At 49.9% G+C, this 19,214-nt stretch overlaps 2 protein-coding genes across 3 annotated transcripts in view; one reads left to right on the forward strand and one right to left on the reverse strand.

Annotated features, from left to right (window-relative positions):
* PALM (paralemmin) overlaps positions 1 to 9,532 on the reverse strand; it is a 44,722-nt gene extending 35,190 nt beyond the window's left edge. For both annotated transcript variants that reach the window (XM_033136827.1, XM_033136825.1), the window contains exon 1: positions 9,160 to 9,532. In XM_033136827.1, coding sequence (XP_032992718.1) covers positions 9,160 to 9,164 — 5 coding nt within the window. In that variant the 5' untranslated portion in view covers positions 9,165 to 9,532. The remainder of the gene's footprint in view (positions 1 to 9,159) is intronic.
* A 3,246-nt stretch (positions 9,533 to 12,778) lies between these two features.
* LOC117039744 lies at positions 12,779 to 16,254 on the forward strand. The gene is made up of 4 exons (XM_033136927.1): positions 12,779 to 13,195; positions 13,972 to 14,047; positions 14,766 to 14,835; positions 16,113 to 16,254. The coding sequence occupies exons 1-4, from the start codon at positions 12,881 to 12,883 to the stop codon at positions 16,252 to 16,254; spliced, it is 603 nt and encodes a 200-aa protein (XP_032992818.1). The 5' UTR covers positions 12,779 to 12,880.
* The last annotated feature ends 2,960 nt before the right edge of the window (positions 16,255 to 19,214 follow it).

Here is a 19,214-nt window from a genome sequence, read left to right on the forward strand (position 1 = left end):
TCGGCCGAATCCAGTTCACAGATGAATATTTCACAGCGCTGAGCTTCCTCCTGCCTCACTTTGGCGTACGTACCAAACCAGAAACGGTCCGTGTGTCTATGTGTGAGCGACACCGGAGCCCATGGATAGCTCGGTTGGTTAGAGCGCGGTGCCAAGGTTGCAGGTTCGATCCTCAAACGGGACAGCTGCCTATTGCGGCGGGTCAGACTGGATGACCCCCGGGGTCCCTTTCGACTCTGCGATTCCAGGATGCTGGGAATACTTCCTTTCTAATGCCCTTATCATTTCCTGCAAAGGGAGATCTCCTGCTTAAGATTGCGAAGAGAGGCCGTGCGGTCGCTTGGTGTGGAAGCGGGGAGGCACTCTGCACACGCTCAGAGGGATCTCGCCTCCTCACTTCGCATTGACTCCTTGCTTTAAAAGCGTGCTCCGCTTTGAGTGCCGCGCTTCCGATTTGAGCGTGGTCTGATTTTGCTGTTTATTTTGAATTTCCGCGGCCCTTTCTGTTTCGTTTCTGTGACTGCCTGGAACCCAGTTCAGCTACTGATTGATGGGTTTGGCGAATGCAGTACATTTTTATTGCTTCTGTTTTATGGATCGATGGTCTCGCTGGATAGTAAAATCCACGTTGAATTGCTGTTCTAGGGGTTGTTTTTAAAAGTCTGGAACGGATCGATCCGTTTTGTGTTCCTTTCTATGGGAAAGAAGCGCGCCTTGGTTTTGGAACGCTTTGGTATCGGAACGGATTAAGTTTGAGAACCAAGGCGCCGCTGTATTGGGGGCCGATTCCCGGGCAGAGGCGCCCGGGGTTGTGTTTCGAATTCCTCCGGGCGCCTATGGCTTTCTCTCCTCCGCCTGGCCTACCCCGCAGGGCTGCTGGGAAGGCCAAACGGGACGCAGATCTCAGACGCACCCGGCGGAAGGAAGGACCGTTTGGGACCCAGGTGCGAAATGAAACGTGTGTGTGTGTGTGTGTGTGTGTGTGTGCTTTGCATTGTTGGGAAGAGGGGAGTCGCGGCCGGGCGGCAGTTCAAAAGACTGGGAAGAGCTGCTACGGACTCAGCATAACCCGAGTTGACCTCGCTTAGGGAAATCTGCTGTTTCAGCAACTATCTCAGCTGTGAAGGGAATGTTTCCAACGTGGCCGGCATCAGAGAGAGAGAGGGAGAGGGAGGGAGGGTGGCTGGCCATCCAGCCTAATTCTCAGCCATCCTGTGCCCCGTGGACAATGGGCAACCAAAGCCCATTTAGTTCCACCTCATTATACACAAGAGAAGGGAAGGTTCTGGATTCGAATCACGCGCTTTTTGCTGCGTTTCGCCAAGAAGCTCCTGGAGAGGCAGTGTGGTGTAGTGGTTGAGAGCGGTAGACTCGTAATCTGGTGAACCGGGATGTCAAATCCAAACTCTTCTTCCTCTTCTTCTTCTTCTTCTTCTTCTTCTCCTTCCTTCCTTCCTTCCTTCTTTCCTTCTGCCATCACTTACCTCCTTCCATTACTTATTTTCTTTCTTTCTTTCTTTCTTTTGCCATCACTGGTCTCCTTCCAGCCATCACTTATTTATTTACTTTTGCCATCACTTGTCTCCTTCCATCACTTATTTTCTTCCTTCCTTCCTTCCCTCTTCAATGCCCATCTCTCTTCTTCCTTCCTTCCTTCCTTCCTTCCTTCCTGCCTGCCTGCCTGCCTTCTTTCCTTCCTTCCTTCCTTCCTTCCTTCCTTCCTGCCTGCCTGCCTGCCTTCTTTCCTTCCTTCCTTCCTTCCTTCCTTCCTTCCTTCCTTCCTCCCTCCCTCCCTCCCTCCCTCCCTCCCTCCCTCCCTTCCCTCTCCCATCCCCTTTTCCTCTTCAATGCCCATTTTCTTTCTTTCTTTCTTTCTTTCTTTCTTTCTTTCTTTCTTTCTTTCAACAAAGCATGCATTTTAATAAATAAATAAATAAATAAATAAATAAATAATAATTTATTATTTATACCCCGCCCATCTGACTGCGTTTCCCCAGCCACTCTGAGCAGTTTCCAAAATAATATTACAATACAATAGTCTATTAAAGATTAAAAGCTTCCCTAAACAGGGCTGCCTTCAGATGTCTTCTAAAAGTCTGGTAGTTGTTTTAATGCGTGGTTTAACCTAGTTTTGCACGTATTCCATTTCTTTCCCCACATTACTCGGCCGGAAGGGAAACCGCATTGCGAAATTCGGAGCGCTGCAAATTTCATAGGACGCGGTCGTGACCTGCTACGCATACGTTTCGCCTGTGGATGCGAATCAAAAGGCTCTCCTCCGCTCCGTATTGCCTTCCCCGCCGTCAAAAATAAAACGTGCCCCTTTCCGTAAAACCTTCTCATTCCTTTCTTTTGCACAGGAAACTCAACAGTGCGCTTTGACAAGTGTAGAAATCAAGGTAAAGGGTAAAGGGACCCCTAACCGTTAGGTCCAGTCGCGGACGACTCTGGGGTTGTGGCGCTCATCTCGCTTTACTGGCCGAGGGAGCCGGTGTCCAGCTTCCGGGTCATGTGTCCAGCATGACTAAGCCGCTTCTGGCGAACCAGAGCAGCGCACGGAAACGCCATTCACCTTCCCGCCGGAGCGGTACCTATTTATCTACTTGCACTTTTGACATGCTTTCGAACTGCTAGGTGGGCAGGAGCAGGGACCAAGCAACGGGAGCTCACCCCGTCATTGCGGGGATTCGAACCGCCGACCTTCCGATCAGCAAGCCCTCGGCTCTGTGGTTTAAATCACAGCTCCACCCACAATCAAACAGCCCCTTAAATAAATATCAAATAAAGTTATCCCGTCTCTCCCGAAAAAGAAATCGGAGACATCCTTGCCCGACACACACGTACAGACTTGTGGGCCCCTCCACCCAAAGCAACTCTTTCAGTTTCAAAGTAAATAGCAAACATGCCAATTAACAAATTTTTAAAAAAGTCACCCGATCACAGCAGAGGGAGCTGACCAGCTATTTTCTCCATGATTGGGGGAGGGGGGAGAGCACATTTTAGCTTTGATCTAGCCTGTTTCCCACAGGGCTCCAGACAGCTGGTGGCATTACGAGGTAGACTGCTCCTGGAAATGGGGGCTTCATTTGGGCGTCGGGCGGAATTTCCGAAAATCCCCGGAAATGTACCGGGGGAAACCCAGGCAACCCAATGTCGAAAATGTTGATTCCTCCCCAACCCCCGCGCGAAGGTTCTTAAAAATAGCTTTAAAAGTTCCAGTTTTTTTGCAAGATAAAATAAAAATAAAAAGGCTCAACCGATTTGGCACACAAAAAAAGGTCCCTGTAATAGGCAGGTCCATAAAAAGCTCAAAGAGTGAGCCGACAGCAGGGGAAGGAATCCTAAGAAGGTAAGAATAGCAGAACTTGAGGGCAATAGCGATTCTCTGCATTTGTGATCTCCAGCTGCCTTTACCAGGTGAGGTAAAGCCTGAGGTAGACTGCGCCTGAACCTGGAGGCTCTATTTTGCCCCTGGTGGCAGCAAAATGAAAACAAAACACCCCCAAAGGCGTGATTCTGCAAGGCAGCTTTTTTTTTGCAAAATAAGTCTGGAGCCAAGTTTACTAGGCCGGGTGAAGATTCGTTGGTCTGTTTGCGCTCGACTTGAGCATTTGTGGTCTGAAAGGGGAATGAAGCGGAAGGGAAGGGGTTTCCCGAGAGCTACCCCCCTGCTTCGAAGCTGTTCCTAAAATACGAATCGGGTGGTATTTAAATTTTAATAAACAAAAGAGCTAAACAAACCCGCGCTGGGAAAAGCTATGGGATAAACTTCTCTTGCGTGTTGCGATCTCTTACGCTCAGAAAGCAACTTTCTTTAGCTGTGATTCGTGCAGTGCCGGATTTACATATGAGCTAAACAAGCTCTAGCTTAGGGCCCCACTCTCTTGGGGGGCTCCCAAAAAAATTAAAGAGAGGGGGGGAAAACCTGGATGTACATTTCCAAAATACAAGATAAAAAACAAATAAAATAGAACATCCAGCAACAGTGTAAGTCATGGCCCCCGCCTGCTAGCCTGCTCCCTAAAATATCACTAGTTTGCTCCTTTCTATATATAGGGTGCCTACATTTTGCAGGTGCAAATGGTTTTAGATACCTATTAGGTCCATCAATATAGCATATATTCAACACAAAAAACAGCGACCATTTGTTGTTGACAAAGGACAGCCGGACATAGAAAGGGCCCCATGACCTTCAGGAGCTGAGGGCCGCATCAAACCTAAATCCAGCCCTGTTTCCAGATGTTGGATTCCACCAGCCCCGGTGATCAGGGGCGAAGGGTGTTTGCAACATCTGGAAAACTCTCTTGGGGGACCCCAAAAAGGGGGGGAAAAACTGGATGTACGCTTCCAAAATACAAGATAAAAAACAAATAAAATAAAAACCTACATATAGCAAACGGCTTTAGATACCTCTTAGGTCCATAAATCACCATATAGCATATATTCAACACACACAAAAAACAGTGACAATTTGTTGTTGACAAAGGGCAGCTGGACATATAAAGGGCCCCGTTGCCTTCCGGAGATGAGGGGCTCGTCAAATCTAAATCCGGCCCTGGATTCCTGCATTGCGTGGGGTCGGACTAGATGACCGCCAGGGGTCCCTTCCATACAATTGTATGGTTCTGTGAGCCAAAAAAAGCAATGCTCTTCTGTAGCAAGTCTCCGGATCCCGGGGAAACCAGTTTGCAGATGCAGAGGAGGAAAAGCTGGGCGGCTGATTGGATCTGCTTTAATCTCTTCGGGAAGCAGGTGGGGGCCGAACTTAAACACACGCTAATGAGATCTAACTGAAGTTAAAAAAACTAGATGCATGAGAGTCCGGCCCTTGAGGAACCAGCAGGCCCAGTGGTTAAGACTTGCAAGGCTGTCTGTCGCACAGGACTAGGGATCGGGGCAATCCCCCAATTTCTGTTGGGAGAAATTCGCCCCGGAAATGCCGGTGAACTCTCTCGGTGCAGTTATTTGTCATGCGGAAGACAGGCCACAAAAGTAGGGAACTGAGCTGGATCCAAAATGGGCATCCATTCTACACACAGAATTGTGGAGCTGGAAAGGGACACCCCAGAGGTCCTCTAGTCTAACCCCCTTTGCAATGCAGGCATAAATTTGTTTTTTTCCCCATCGCTCCCAAAAAGTTAGATCCCAAACCGGAGGGGTTGAAATTCTGGAAAAAGGGGGAGATTTCAGGAAGGACAACTTGAAGGTATGCGGTCTTATATGAAACAAACCGAAGTGTGGGAAATTAGCAGTTTATCCTAATTTGCTCCCCTGCAGACCAAGAGAAAAAAACAACTCCTTGGAAGATTTACCCTAAAAACTGGAACCTTATTAGAAACCCTATGGCCCATGAGAGCTGGACCATAAAGAAGGCCGATCGCCGAAGAACTGATGCTTTTGAATTATGGTGCTGGAGGAGACTCTTGAGAGTCCCATGGACTGCAAGAAGATCAAACCTATCCATTCTGAAGGAAATCAGCCCTGAGTGCTCACGGGAAGGACAGATCCTGAAGTTGAGGCTCCAGTACTTTGGCCACCTCATGAGAAGAGAAGACTCCCTGGGAAAGACCCTGATGTTGGGAAAGGTGGAGGGCACAAGGAGAAGGGGACGACAGAGGATGAGATGGTGGGACAGTGTTCTCAAAGTGACTGGCATGAGTCTGACCCAACTGCGGGAGGCAGTGGAGGATAGGGGTGCCTGGCATGCTCTGGTCCATGGGGTCACGAAGAGCCGGACACAACTAAACGACTGAACAACAACAAATATGGTTTTCCCAGTAGTGATGTATGGAAGTGAGAGCTGGACCATAAAGAAGGCTGATCGCCGAAGAACTGATGCTTTTGAATTCTGGTGCTGGAGGAGACTCTTGAGAGTCCCATGGACTGCAAGAAGATCAAACCTATCCATCCTTAAAGAAATCAGACCTGAGTGCTCACTGGAAGGGCAGATCCTGAAGCTGAGGCTGCAAGACATTGGCCACCTCATGAGAAGAGAAGACTCCCTGGAAAAGACCCTGATGCTCTGAAAGATGGAGGGCACAAGGAGAAGGGGACGACAGAGGATGAGATGGTGGGACAGTGATCTCAAAGCGACCAACATGAGTCTGAACAAACTGCGGGAGGCAGTGGAAGACAGGAGGGCTTGGCGTGCTCTGGTCCTTGGGGGTCACCAAGAGTCGGACACGACTCAACGACTAAACAACAACAGCAAGATCGAAGGGGGGAAAAAACTCCTTGGAAGATTTACCCTAAAAACTGGAACCTTATTAGAAACCCTATAGCCCGTTTTATTTTAAGGCTTTCTGATTGTTTCCCCCACGGGAGTGTATCAAATCTGATGCAAATGCGCCTCCCTGTTCTATCTCTCCAGAGCAGGAGGGATTTGGAATTTAGAAGAAGGCTCCGAGGATACCCGGGGTGTGCTGCGGTTACGTCACGGAACGTCCACAAACATTCAGGGCGGGCGGGGGTGGGGGGGGGAAAGGGTCCCGGGGGCACGCATTGCCGAAAGCCCCGGACCCCCGCAGCCGCCGCCGATGGCCTGGAGCTGGGAGCGTATCTTTGGCTGTGGAAATGTAATCCTGCGCTCTTGCTGATGTCAAGACAACTTGCTGGGGTAGATCTCCCGGGAGATTCTGCCTGGCGCCAGCAAATCCTCACGGACGAGCGAGGATGCTGGGGAAAGCGCATTTTTTTTTGTTTTGTTCTCAGAATGGAGATGGGGGGCGGCGGTGTGCAGATAAGCAGCTTTACAGAGGTGCCAAATCCCCGGGTGCCCCACGGAGGGGCAAATTTCGGTGCCGCCGGGGGGGGGGCAAAACGAAGGCTTCATTTCACCCAGTTTGGCACCTCCTCTCCCCCACAGGCCGGGAGCCTCAGTGCCACCCTGTCGGAGGCTTCAAAAAAACAACAACCCGGCTAGCCCTCCTGTAAGCTACAGCTCTGCCAGGGCCATGCAAGCTGCGTGGCACCCACACACACACACACCCGGGCACCCACGTCTGTGGGGCAAAGCTGGCACTCCCGGGAAGCTAGGTGCCAAGAAGGTGTTCCCATCCGTGCCAGCCTCCCCTTCTTCTCAATTTGTGCCGGGCGCGGTTTCAAGTGAGGGGGAAATCCCAGGACGCTCGGCGCTGGTGTGCCAGGCTGGTGGGCAGGAAAAGACCCCGGCGGGAGAATACCCTCCCTAGCAATGGCCGGGTTTGCTGGTACCACCGACAGAGGTCTCGTAAAGAGAAATTCATGGAGGCAAGCTCTTTCATGGAGGCAAGCTGTTTCTGTGCCGCCCTCAGAGACCTCCGAGAGGGTCCTACATAGAGATATTTGGTCTGGAAACGCAGGCACCCCCAAACTCGGCCCTCCAGGATGTTTTGGGACTACAACTCCCATCATCCCTAGCTAGCAGGACCAGTGGTCAGGGATGATGGGAATTGTAGTCTCAAAACATCTGGAGGGCCGAAGGTTGGGGGTGCCTGCCCTAACGGTTTGTTCTATGTCCCCCCCCCCAAAAAAAAAACCATCTGCACCAGGCAGAAGTTGAAACGAACATTTTGAGGGCTGCACCTAAGGGAGTGAGATTTCTGGGTTCAGACCCCCCCCCTTTAAAAAATGACACAGGGCCTGTTTTTAAGAGAGAGAAGATGGGCTGGGTTTTCAATGAATGATCCTCTTTGCTTTTAATTGTTGTTTTTCTACCATGCCATCCTGCCTGGGCCGGTCTGCTGGTCTCATCTGTTCAGCTGTGCCCGTTTCCAATATTTTAGATATTGCTATTTGCTGTTACAAATTATTTCACGCTTGCTTTCAGCGACACTTGCTGCTTAAATGTTTGCTTTCTATTCATGGGGAGCTACCTCGAGAGAACCGTGGTTTGAAAGGCGGGGTAGAAATCTCCGAAACGAATAATAATAATAACAATAATAATAATAATAATAATAATAATAATAATAATAATAATAATAATAATAATAATAATAATGAAAGGAACCCTGGAGAACAGCTGCCAGCCCGGGCAGAGCGTCCTGAGCTTCACAGACCCTACACACACACACACACACACACACACACGTGTCGGGTCATTCCCCAGGCCTAGTAACATATTCCATATGGCCACCCCAAGCCATTTTGCCGCCCGAGGCAAAGGAAAAGATCCCCCCTCCCTCCCTCCCAGCCGCCCGAATCCCAACAGGGCCGGCAGAAAGATTTTCAGCGCAGGAGATGGGCCGGCAGGTTCGCTGGGTTCAGGGAAGCGACTCTGGCCCACGTGGCGGAGAGGCAGATCTGAGCACCTGCAGTCCTTTCCATCCTTTGCCGACCAAGAATCCTGGCTCAGACTGCCTAATGACAGGGCCAGATCCCTTCTCTCTCTCTCTCTCTCTCTCTCTCTCTCTCTCTCTCTCTCTCTCTCCCTCCCTCCCTCCCTCTCTCTCTGCCCCAGCCCCAATGGTCTTCTCCGTACTCGCCGGGGGTGCCCTTCCTTTAAAAACAACACCCCCTCCCCAAAAAATCAGGATTGAACCGGGCAGGATGTGGAGAGAGAAGGCAGGCAGCCTCTCTCGGAACCGCCTGAGTCACTGTGAGTGGGGAGGGGGGCGAGGAAGGGTGGGGGGGAGAGAGAGAGAGATGGGTGGAGGCTGCCACGCAGAATCACGCAGGAAACAAACAACAGGTAAAAAAATAATAGAAAAAAAGAAGTGAGCGAGATGGTTCGCCCACATGCCAGAAAGCGGAACCTACCGAGATCGTCCCCAAATCTCTCCCACTGGGGGGGGTTCGCAGACCCCTGGCATGCTCTGCCTCCCCTCACCCCCCACCCCCCCAAAGTGTTTATGAGCAATACGCAGGGTGCTATGTAGTATCAGCGTAGGGTGGAGGGAGGGGGAAAATCTGGGGTGCGGAAATTCCTCTGGGATTTGGGGTGCCCATATAGCCAGATCAGCTCCCCCTTCTTCTTCTTCTTCCCTCCCTCTCTCCACACAAACAAACCACACAACCGCCGCCTGCGCCAAACCAGCCGAGATGTGCTTTGCTTGCAGCACGGAGAAAAAATAACAAACGCCGGGTGGGGTCGGGGGGTTTTTAAGGAGAAAGGTGCACGCAGAAGGAAGGAGGGAAGGAGGGAAGGAGCTCGGAGAAGTGATGGGAAGGGAAAAGACTTACTCCATTTTCGGTGCCGCTGCTGGCGCGCTCCGGTCCTACAGCCTGGAGACCTTGCAAGGTGCAAGGAGAGAGGGAGAGGGAGGGGGGGAGACAGAGAGCAGCGCCTGCTTGGCTGGATTGATCTCGCTCTCCTTTTCCCTTTTCCCCTCCTCCTCCTCCTCCTCCTCCTCCTTCAAGATCTGCGCGTCCCAGAGGCCGCGCAAAGCATCCCCTCCGCGAACCGCGTATTGTCCAGAGCCGACGGTGGATGCGCGAGGAGGAGCGGCTCGCTTGTTATGGAGGAGCGCGGACTGTGGGTGTCCTTGCGCGCTTTGCAAACCGCACCCCCCCCTCCGTCTCTCTCTCTCTCTCTCTCTCTCTCTCTCTCTCTCTCTCTCTCTCCAGCATCGCAACAGCACCTCCTGCCGGCCGATGCGCGCCACTGTGCGTCTTTACGCGGAGACTGTCCGCGCGAGGCGCAGGGCGCGCCAGCGCGTCTCCCGCCTGCGCGCACCGCTGGGCACTAGTGCCGGATTTTTACATATAAGCTAAACAAACTGTAGCTTAGGGCCCCACTCTCTTGGCGGCACTCCAAAAAAATTTAAAGGAGAAAAAAAACAACTGGACGTATATTTCCAAAATATAAGATAAAAAACAAATAAAACAAAATCTACATCCGGCAACAGTGTTTTGTGTTGCGTAGGCACCTAGGATGTGAGTCATGGGCCCCGCCTGCTAGCCTGCTTCCTAAAATATCATTGGTTTGCTCATTTCTGTATATAGGGTGCCTACATCCTGCCATTTATCATTATTAGTAGTTTGCATCATATATTTATACCTATGATTATTTCATGTTATAGCAAGTTTAACCCACAGCGCCACCTGCATCCCATTATTATTGTTATTATTATTATTCCGCTTGGACTACTGCCATGCACTCTTTGTGGGGCTCCCTTTGAAGGTGACCCGGAAACTACAACTAATCCAGAATGCGGCAGCTAGACTGGGGACTGGGAGCGGCCGCTGAGATAACATAACTTTTTTAGGGAGGGGGGAAGCCAAAGCTGTTGACCCCTTTTTTGTTTACAGGTGGGTAGCCGTGTTGGTCTGCCATAGTCGAAACAAAATAAAAAAAATTATTTCCAGTAGCACCTTAGAGTTTGTTCTTGGTATGAGCTTTCGTGTGCATGCACACTTCTTCAGATACACTGAAACAGAAGTCACCAGATCCTTAAATATAGTGAGGGAGTGGGGAGGGGTATTACTCAGAAGGGTGGTAATGGGTGATCAGCTGATAGGTGTGGAAAACCTGTTGACGACTCTAAACGGCTGCAATTAGTCTTGCAGGGAAAGGCAAGGGGTGAGATGGCTAAAGATAGCTTTGTTAAGTTTAATGAGATAAGAATCCAATGTCTTTGTTCAGACCAGGTTTCTCCATGGTTCTAAGTTTGGTGATTTTTTGTTTGTTTGTTTCCTGACTTGACGGGAATATTTGACGCGACAGAGTAACTGAGCGACAGGCAGGGGGGGACTTTCACTCCATTGCTTTTCACTGTCGCCGACCGAGAACCGCTCCCCACAATTCGGCGTCTGGATGCCCCACATCCCTTGCACCCCCGGGTAAAGATGTTCCTGGTTGGTGCTGACCTTTAAAGCTCTAAACGGCCTCGGCCCAGTATCCCCGAAGGAGCATCTCCACCCTGGACACCGGGGTCCATCTCCTGAGGGCCTTTTGGCAGTTCCCTCCCTGTGAGAAGCGAAGTTACAGGGAACCAGGCAGAGGGCCTTCTCGGTGGTGGCACCCTCCCTTCAGATGTCAAAGGAAATAAACAACTACCAGACTTTTAGAAGACATCTGAAGGCAGCCCTGTTTAGGGAAGTTTTTTAAATGTTTGATGTTTTTAATATTCTGATGGGAGCTGCCCAGAGTGGCTGGGGAAACCCAGCCAGATGGGCGGGGCAGAAATAAGAATAAAAGGAGAAGAATTTATTATTTTCATTTACATGCCACCTTACAAAGAGCTCAAGGTGGCGTTCGCAATTCCCGTCCTCTCCATTTCACCCTCACAACAACCCTGTGGGGTCGTTCCTCCGAGTCCAGAAGTGCAGAGAGAGAATTCCTGATTTCTCCGGCTCCTCCAGTGAGATCTCGATCTGCTTTCCAAATCCGGAGCAAGCTAGATCCCCGTCTGGAAAGCGACCAAGAACACCCCACCCCTGAACTTGGCGATGGGAGGCTAAGGAAGGACATCTGGGACGGAAGATGTTTTGATTTAGTGGTGCTAAATCTCTTTTACAAGCTCTTCTGGCCTGGGAATGATGCAATTTCTCAGCAAAATAGACCCTCCCAATTATTTGTCTGTCTATTATTAATTGCAGCAGGAGAAACAACCACAACAGGGCCGGTAGGCAAGGCAAGCACTGCGCCCCCTAACCCTCCAAAAGTTATTTCTTAATTTTTCACACACACAAAAATATTATTTATGTCCCGCCCATCTGGCTGGGTTTCCCCAGCCACTCTGGGCGGCTTGCAACAAAAGGTTAAAAATACATTCGAACATCAGTCATTAAAAACTTCCCTAAGCAGGGCTGCCTTCAGATGTCTTCTAAACGTCAGATAGTTGGTTGATTTCTTTGACATCAGATATCAAGTTGCAACAACAAAAACTCCCAACAAAAGTTAGTTTTGCCATTTCGGGACAGCTTCTTAAGTTGGGACAGCTTCTTCTTTCCATCTTTGGGCTAACGATATCTGAAGAAACCATTTCTTCCCTTCTTTTCGGACCGCCGCATTTTGGGTCGCTTTCCTCATCCCCACAGCAAGGAATTCCCCCCAAACAACCCACGCTTGGCCCCCACAGCTGCCTGGCACTGGGTCAGAAAACTTCTACTTTTCAGGCAAAGGTAAAGGTAAAGGGACCCTTGACCGTTAGGTCCAGTCGTGGATGACTCTAGGGTTGCGGCGCTCATCTCGCTTTACTGGCCGAGGGAACCGGCGTCCAGCTTCCGGGTCATGTGTCCAGCAGGACTAAGCCGCTTCTGGCGAACCAGAGCAGCGCACGGAAACGCCATTTCCCTTCCCGCCGGAGCGGGACCTATTTATCTACTTGCACTTTGACGTGCTTTCGAACTGCTAGGTGGGCAGGAGCTGGGACAGAGCAACGGGAGCTCATCCTGTCATTGCGGGGATTCGAACCGCCAACCTTCTGATCAACAAGCCCTAGGCTCTGGTTTAGACCACAGCGCCACTTGCTTCCCTCTTTCCATCTTTGGGCTAACAATATCAGAAGAAACCATTTCTTCCCTTCTTTTCAGACCTCGGCTTTTTGGATCGCTTTCTTCATTCCCCACAGCAAGGAATTCCCCCCCAAACAACCCACGCTTGGCCCCCACAGCTGCCTCGCACTGGGTCAGAAAACGTCTACTTTTCAGGCAAAAGGGCACGCCAATCTCTCTCTCTCTCCCTCTTTCTTTTTGGAAAAAGAAACCAACCCTTTAGCTAACAGGCCACAACTTGTCCAATCCCAGCTTTTGTAAACGGTGACCTGGTTAAGTTTCGATTCTGAAAACTGAGCTCACCCTTCTTGTGGCCAGTGCCATTTCTGCGAAGTCAGGGGAATAACAGGAAAAGGAGGAGGAAGTTTTGAGGTAGCGTTGGAGGAGGCGTGGAGTTTGGGGGACGGAGGAGAGTTTTTGCCATGTGCCCGGAGCAGAGATCTCTCTTTTTTGGGTTTCGCTTGTGATGGGTCGGCGGTTTTCGTACGCTCATTGTCCTGATTCCCCGACCGAGATGCCGAAGGAACCCTCAAGTCCAAAATGGAAGTTATGGGCCACGGTCGGCGGTTTTGTTGTCACTCTGGTCCTGCTATTCATCTTCCTGTGTTTATTCGTGGTCTGGGATGTCAAGCTGCATGAATGCGAATTGCGGCAAGGGAACCATACCTCCTCCGCCGACGGCAGAATGACAGAAAGTGATGTGCTTCGGGCACAACTGGCAGCTGTCAATCAGAGCCTTGCAAACACCACAAAGTATTGGACCACCTGCCAAGAAGACCTGGTAATCTATCTATCCATCTATCTATCTATCTATCTATCTATCTATCTATCTATCTATCTATCATCTATCTATCTATCTATCTATCTATCATCTATCTATCATCTATTTATCATCTATCTCTATCTATCTATCTATCTATCTATCTATCTATCATCTATTTATCATCTTGATCTGGTCCATGGGGTCACGAAGAGTCGGACACGACTGAACGACTGAACAACAAAATTTATCATCTATATCTATCTATCTATCTATCTATCTATCTATCTATCTGTCATCTATTTATCATCTATTTCTACCTACCTACCTATCTTCTATCTATCTATCTATCTATCTATCTATCTATCTATCTATCTATCTATCTATCTATCATCGTGTATGGGTGATCATTTGAGAGATCATCCACCCATCGCCTCCATTCTTCCGTAAACACATTGTCATTATGCTGCCTTAGTTTAGCAGTTGATTTCGCCATTTTAGCAGGGTTGGGGCGACGGGTGCAAATTCCGCCTCCGATCAGGAGGTTCGCTTCCAAACACACACATTCGCACAACCCTCCTCCCAGGCAAGGAAGAGGCATGTTCGGAGTCCGAGGCCGCATCCCAGCCATTCAAAAATGCCCAAGGAGGGCTAGTGAGGTGGGGGGCCGAGGGCCAGGGAGAGTCCCAGGGGCCACAAAGAGAGAATTAATTGGCAGGCCACATTCACCGTCCCGGAAGCCAGAGGTTCCCCACCCACGACCTAAAACGTCTTGTGTTTTCATTCCCTGCCCCTAGAAACATTTGAGGGAAAACACATCCGTGCTGAACAGGACCGTCAGAGACAAGGAGGAAGCGCTCAAACAGCTGAATGGTGAGATAACCGAAGGGCGGGGGTCTCAGAAGCCTCAAGGGGCTTGGCAGTTGGGATGCGGAGACCCAGGAGGAAAGAATGGGGGGCGGGGGAGACCTGATTCATAGAACCGCAGAGTTGGAAGGGACCCCCAGAGATCATCCAGTCTAACCCCCTGCAATGCAGGAATCTCGGTTCAAGCAGCCAGGACAGGTGTCCGTCCAACCTCTGCTTAAAAACCTCCAAGGAAGGAGAGTCTACCGACTTCCATCCCACGGCTGAACAGCTCTGACTGTCAGACAGCTTTTCCAGACGTTGAGTCGGAATCTCCTTCCTTGTCACTCGAAGCCACGGGTTCGAGTCCTGCCCTCCGGAGCAGGAGGAAACGAGCTTTCCCCCTCTTCCACGTGACAGCCCATAAGAGATATCTGAAGCTGGCTCTCCGATCTCCTCTCAGTCTCCTCTTTCCCAGGCTAAACGTACCCAGCTCCTTCGACCATTCCTCATCAGGCTTGGTTTCCAGATGCAGCGGGGAGTTCCACAGGTCTATAGGCCTGTTTGGGAGTAAAAGCTGGCCGATCCTCAGGGGCCGGGAGGGGGGACCCCAAGAAATACCCCATCTCAGGGTTTCCGAGACTGAGGTGTGGAATTTGTGAAAAGGGAGGCTAGTTTGGCAAAGGGGGGAGGGGGGGAAACAAGCGATGGGGGAATCTAAAAAGCCCTCGTTTCCATTTCCCAGGAACTATAACTAATCTCCAGAATCAGCTCGCCGATTTGAGGAAGAGCCAGGAAACGTTGAAGCAGGAAGGGTAAGAACAGCTGATTTAAATTCTACGACTGCGTAAGCACACCCTTGCAGCGTTGAGCCCCGAAATCCCAACGTTTCGGCACCCCTCTTCCACCAAAGGGCCGAGCGAGGCGAGAAGTCAACCACATCTTCCTGGTTTTCTACTTTCAGCCCCGGAGGTAGAGTGCCTCTGGTTGGGGAGGTTCGATCCTTAGCTGCCAAGCCTAAAAGCCCTTCTCCCCGCCAGAAATTGTGGGTCATCGCCACATGCCCTGTGTGAGGGTCTGGAGGCAGTTGGAGGATGGATGACGGCTAACAGATTGAGGTTGAATCCTGACAAGACAGAAGGACTGTTTCTGGGGGACAGGGGGCAGGCGGGTGTGGGGGACTCCCTGGTCCTGAATGGGGCAACTGTGCCCCTGAAGGACCAGATGCACAGCCTGGGGTTCATTTTGGACTCACAGCTGTCCATGGAGGCGCAGGTCAGTTCTGTGTCCAAGGCGGCTCCATCTGGTACGCAGGATGAGACCCTCCCTGCCCGCAGACTGTCTGGCCAGAGTGGTGCATGCTCTGGTTATCTCCCACTTGGACTACTGCCATGCGCTCTCCGGGGGGCTCCCTTTGAAGGTGACCCGGAAACTGCAACTAATCCAGAATGCAGCAGCTAGACTGGTGACTGGGAGCGGCCGCTGAGACCACATAACACCGGTCCTGAAAAGACCTACATTGGCTCCCGGGACATTTCCAAGCACAATTCAAAGTGTTGGTGCTGACTTTGAAATCCCTAAACAGCCCTGTATCCCTGAAGGAGCGTCTCCGCCCCGGACACCGGGGTCCATCTCCCGAGGGCCTTCTGGTGGTTCCCTCCCTGCGAGAAGCGAGGTTACAGGGAACCAGGCAGAGGGCCTTCTCGGTGGTGGCGCCTGCCCTCCCATCAGATGTCAAGGAAATAAACAACTTCCTGACTTTTAGAAGACACCTGAAGGCAGCCCTGTTTAGGGAAGTTTTTAATGTTTTATCGTGTTTTTAATATTCTGTCGGGAGCCGCCCAGAGTGGCTGGGGGAACCCAGACAGATGGGCAGGGTATAAATATATTATTATTATTATTATTATTATTATTATTATTATTATTATTATTGCCTGAGCTCAGAAGAACAGCCCTGCAGGGTGAGGCCCCCAGGGGCTCCATCCCTGGCCCAGTTCCCTGCTTCCAGCGGAGGGAACAGTGTCCTTGCTTTGCCGTTCCTCGTATTTAGAGATGTGACGTCCATTGACGAACCATTTGTTTGTTTCTGCAGAGACAAAAAGGATAAAGAGATCCAGCAGTTGAATGAGAAGCTGAGCGAACGACAGGCATCTTCCGGCGTAGTCCTTTTCGGGGACCCTATCACTTCCTTCCTCCTAGTCATAGCGCCAGGACTCCTCTGCGGTCTCCTGTAGTTCCTCTGGCTCGCCTCTCTTACCTCCTTGCACGGAGGGGGGAGAAGCTCTTGTTTGCCACAGAAAATAAAGATCTTCTTTGCTTTCACGGGATCCCGCCTCCGTCCATTTTCTCTCTCTTTTATTTTATTTAAATTGGTTTTACAGGTTCGTTCACAGAAAAAAAACATTCTTGCAAATACTAGAATTTTACACGAGATCTTTTCGAATCCTAGGACACCCCTCCTCCATAGCTGTCAACGTTCCCCTTTTTTAAAGGGAAATTCCCTTATTCCGAATAGGATTCCTCGCGAGAAAAGGGAAAAGCTATGCCCTCCTCCCCTCCGCGGGTTCTTTAAGTAACTTCTTGAACTGCATACAGAGGTACCTCGGTTCTCAAACTTAATCCGTTCCGGAAGTCCGTTCCAAAACCAAGGCATGCTTCTTTCCCATAGAAAGCAATGCAAAATGGATTAATCTGCCCCAGACTTTTAAAAACAAACCCCTAAAACAGCAATTGAACATGAATTTTACTATCTAACGAGACCATTGATCCATAAAATGAAAGCAATAATCAATGCACTGTACTATAAAGTAAATAAGGCAGTATTGCAGACGATAAAATTTTAAATTAATTTCTTTTCTTTACCTGCACTGGTGACGGTCATTGTTCGGATGGGGGTGGGGCTTTTATCCATTTCAGCAGTTGCGCAATCAATCCATCAGCAGCTGAACTGGGTTCCACACAGTCGCAAAAACAAATGTATATCAACCACGTGTCTGCAATAGTCCAGGAGAGCAATCCTGGAGTCATTCGGACTCTCCTAAATTGATCTCAAATGTTTCTCTGCAAGGAGGAAGGAAACGTTCCGGTGGTCTTTGGACTGTAGGGGGTTACACCTCCCTGTAAATACTGGCAAGTATCTATTAAGCTGAAGAAGTATCTATTATTATTATTATCTATTAATAATAATTATTATTAAGTATCTATTAAGCTGAAGAAGTGTGCATTAATTAATAATTAATAATTAATAAATTAATTATTAATTATTATTATCTATTATTATTAAGTATCTATTAAGCTGAAGAAGTGTGCAAGCACACGAAAGCTCATACCAAGAACAAACTCAGTTGGTCTCTAAGGTGCTACTGGAAAGAATTTTTGATTTTGTTTTGACAATATGCATAAGGGATTCAGGAACTGAGCATTGACCAAGGAATGGCCAGGCTACCCAGAAAAGGCAATTGATTAAGGCATTATTATCAGGTATCCTGGAAGACAGGAGAGAAGCAACACACTCCAATTTCTGCTGGGGACCACCTCCTTCTGTGATGTATGCATTATGTTTTTTGGGTGTGGGCTTGAGCTACAGGGTGGGCAATTTTAAATGTCTATATAGGAGCTTGCACACCAATGTTCGGGGTTCCTCTCCTCCTTCATGCGTGGGGTGAGCGGGGGACCCTGTTGCAAAAGTTTAATAAAGATCAGGCTCAGGATCCACTTTGCTTCTCAATATTCTCCGCTTGGTCTCTGCTATTTTCTCCTACTGACAGAAAACCCACATAAAGATTCCTATATAGGCTTTTGGATAAGGGGAAAAGGAGCAGTTCCCCCCCCCCCTTATAACAGTGCTTTCCAAAAAAAAAAAAAATTGCAGTGGCCTGGTTCAGTTTCGATTCCTCTCAGCCGCTGGATTTCACGAATTCCCGGAATTGGGGGGAGGAGGGAGGAGAGGCTGTTTGGAGCTGCCCAGATTTTGTTGCCGGAGGGAGACAGGAGGAATCTCTCTTTGAGGAATCGAGTCGGAAGCTCTGTTTTCCCACCTTGCCTTCCCCATGGATGCACTGCAGCTGGCCATGCGGACATCCCTGGAAGATCTGAAGGAGAAGATCGAGTGGCTCACGGCCACCAAGCCGTGGAAGAAGACCCATTTCTGGTGTGTGGTGGCCATCGTCCTCTTAAGTCTTCTGTTGGTGGCTATATTCCTTTTGGATCAACCGCAGGCACTTTTGGAGCCGGACATCGAATGCAACCGAGCCCAACTGCTGGCCGAGGTGGCATCCCTCAAGGAACAACTGGGAGCCGTGAGAAAGGAAATGGAGGAAGAGAAAATGGAGAGGTCAGTTCTGTGTCCAGGGCACAGTTCTGTGTCCTGCCCGCAGGCTGTCTGGCCAGAGTGGTGCATGCTCTGGTTATCTCCTGCTTGGACTACTGCCATGCCCTCTCCGTGGGGCTCCCTTTGAAGGTGACCCAGAAACTGCAACTAATCCAGAATGTGGCAGCTAGACTGGGGACTGGGAGCGGCCGCAGAGACCACGTAACCCAGGTCCTGAAGGCCCTACATTAGCCCCCAGGACATTTCCAAGCACGATTCAAAGTGTTGGTGCTGACCTTGAAAGCCCTAAACGGCCCAGTATCCCTGAAGGAGCATCTCCACCCCAGACACCGTGGTTCATCTCCCGAGGGCCTTCTGGCGGTTCCCTCCCTGCGAGAAGCGAGGTTACAGGGAACCAGACAGAGGGCCTTCTCGGTGGTGGCGCCCTCCCATCACATGTCAAGGAAATAAACAACTATCTGACTTTTAGAAGACACCTGAAGGCAGCCCTGTTTCGGGAAGTTTTTAATGTTTTATTGTGTTCTTAATATTCTGTCGGGAGCCGCCCAGAGTGGCTGGGGAAATCCAGACAGATGGGCAGGGTATAAATATATTATTATTATTATTATTATTATTATTATTATTATTATTATTATCATCATCATCATCATCATCATCATCATTGTGTGAGCTCAGAAGAAGAGCCCTGCAGGGTGACGCCCCTGGGGGCTCCATCCCTGGCCCAGTTCCCTGCTTCCAGCGGAGGGAACAGTGGCCTTGCCTTGCCGTTCTTAGCATTTAGAGATGAGACGTCCATTGACGAACCATTTCTTTGTTTCTGCAGAGACAAAAAGGATAAAGAGATCCAGCAGTTGAATGAGAAGC

This window comes from Lacerta agilis, chromosome 18 (assembly GCF_009819535.1).
Source record: "Lacerta agilis isolate rLacAgi1 chromosome 18, rLacAgi1.pri, whole genome shotgun sequence".
Taxonomy (NCBI): domain Eukaryota; kingdom Metazoa; phylum Chordata; class Lepidosauria; order Squamata; family Lacertidae; genus Lacerta; species Lacerta agilis.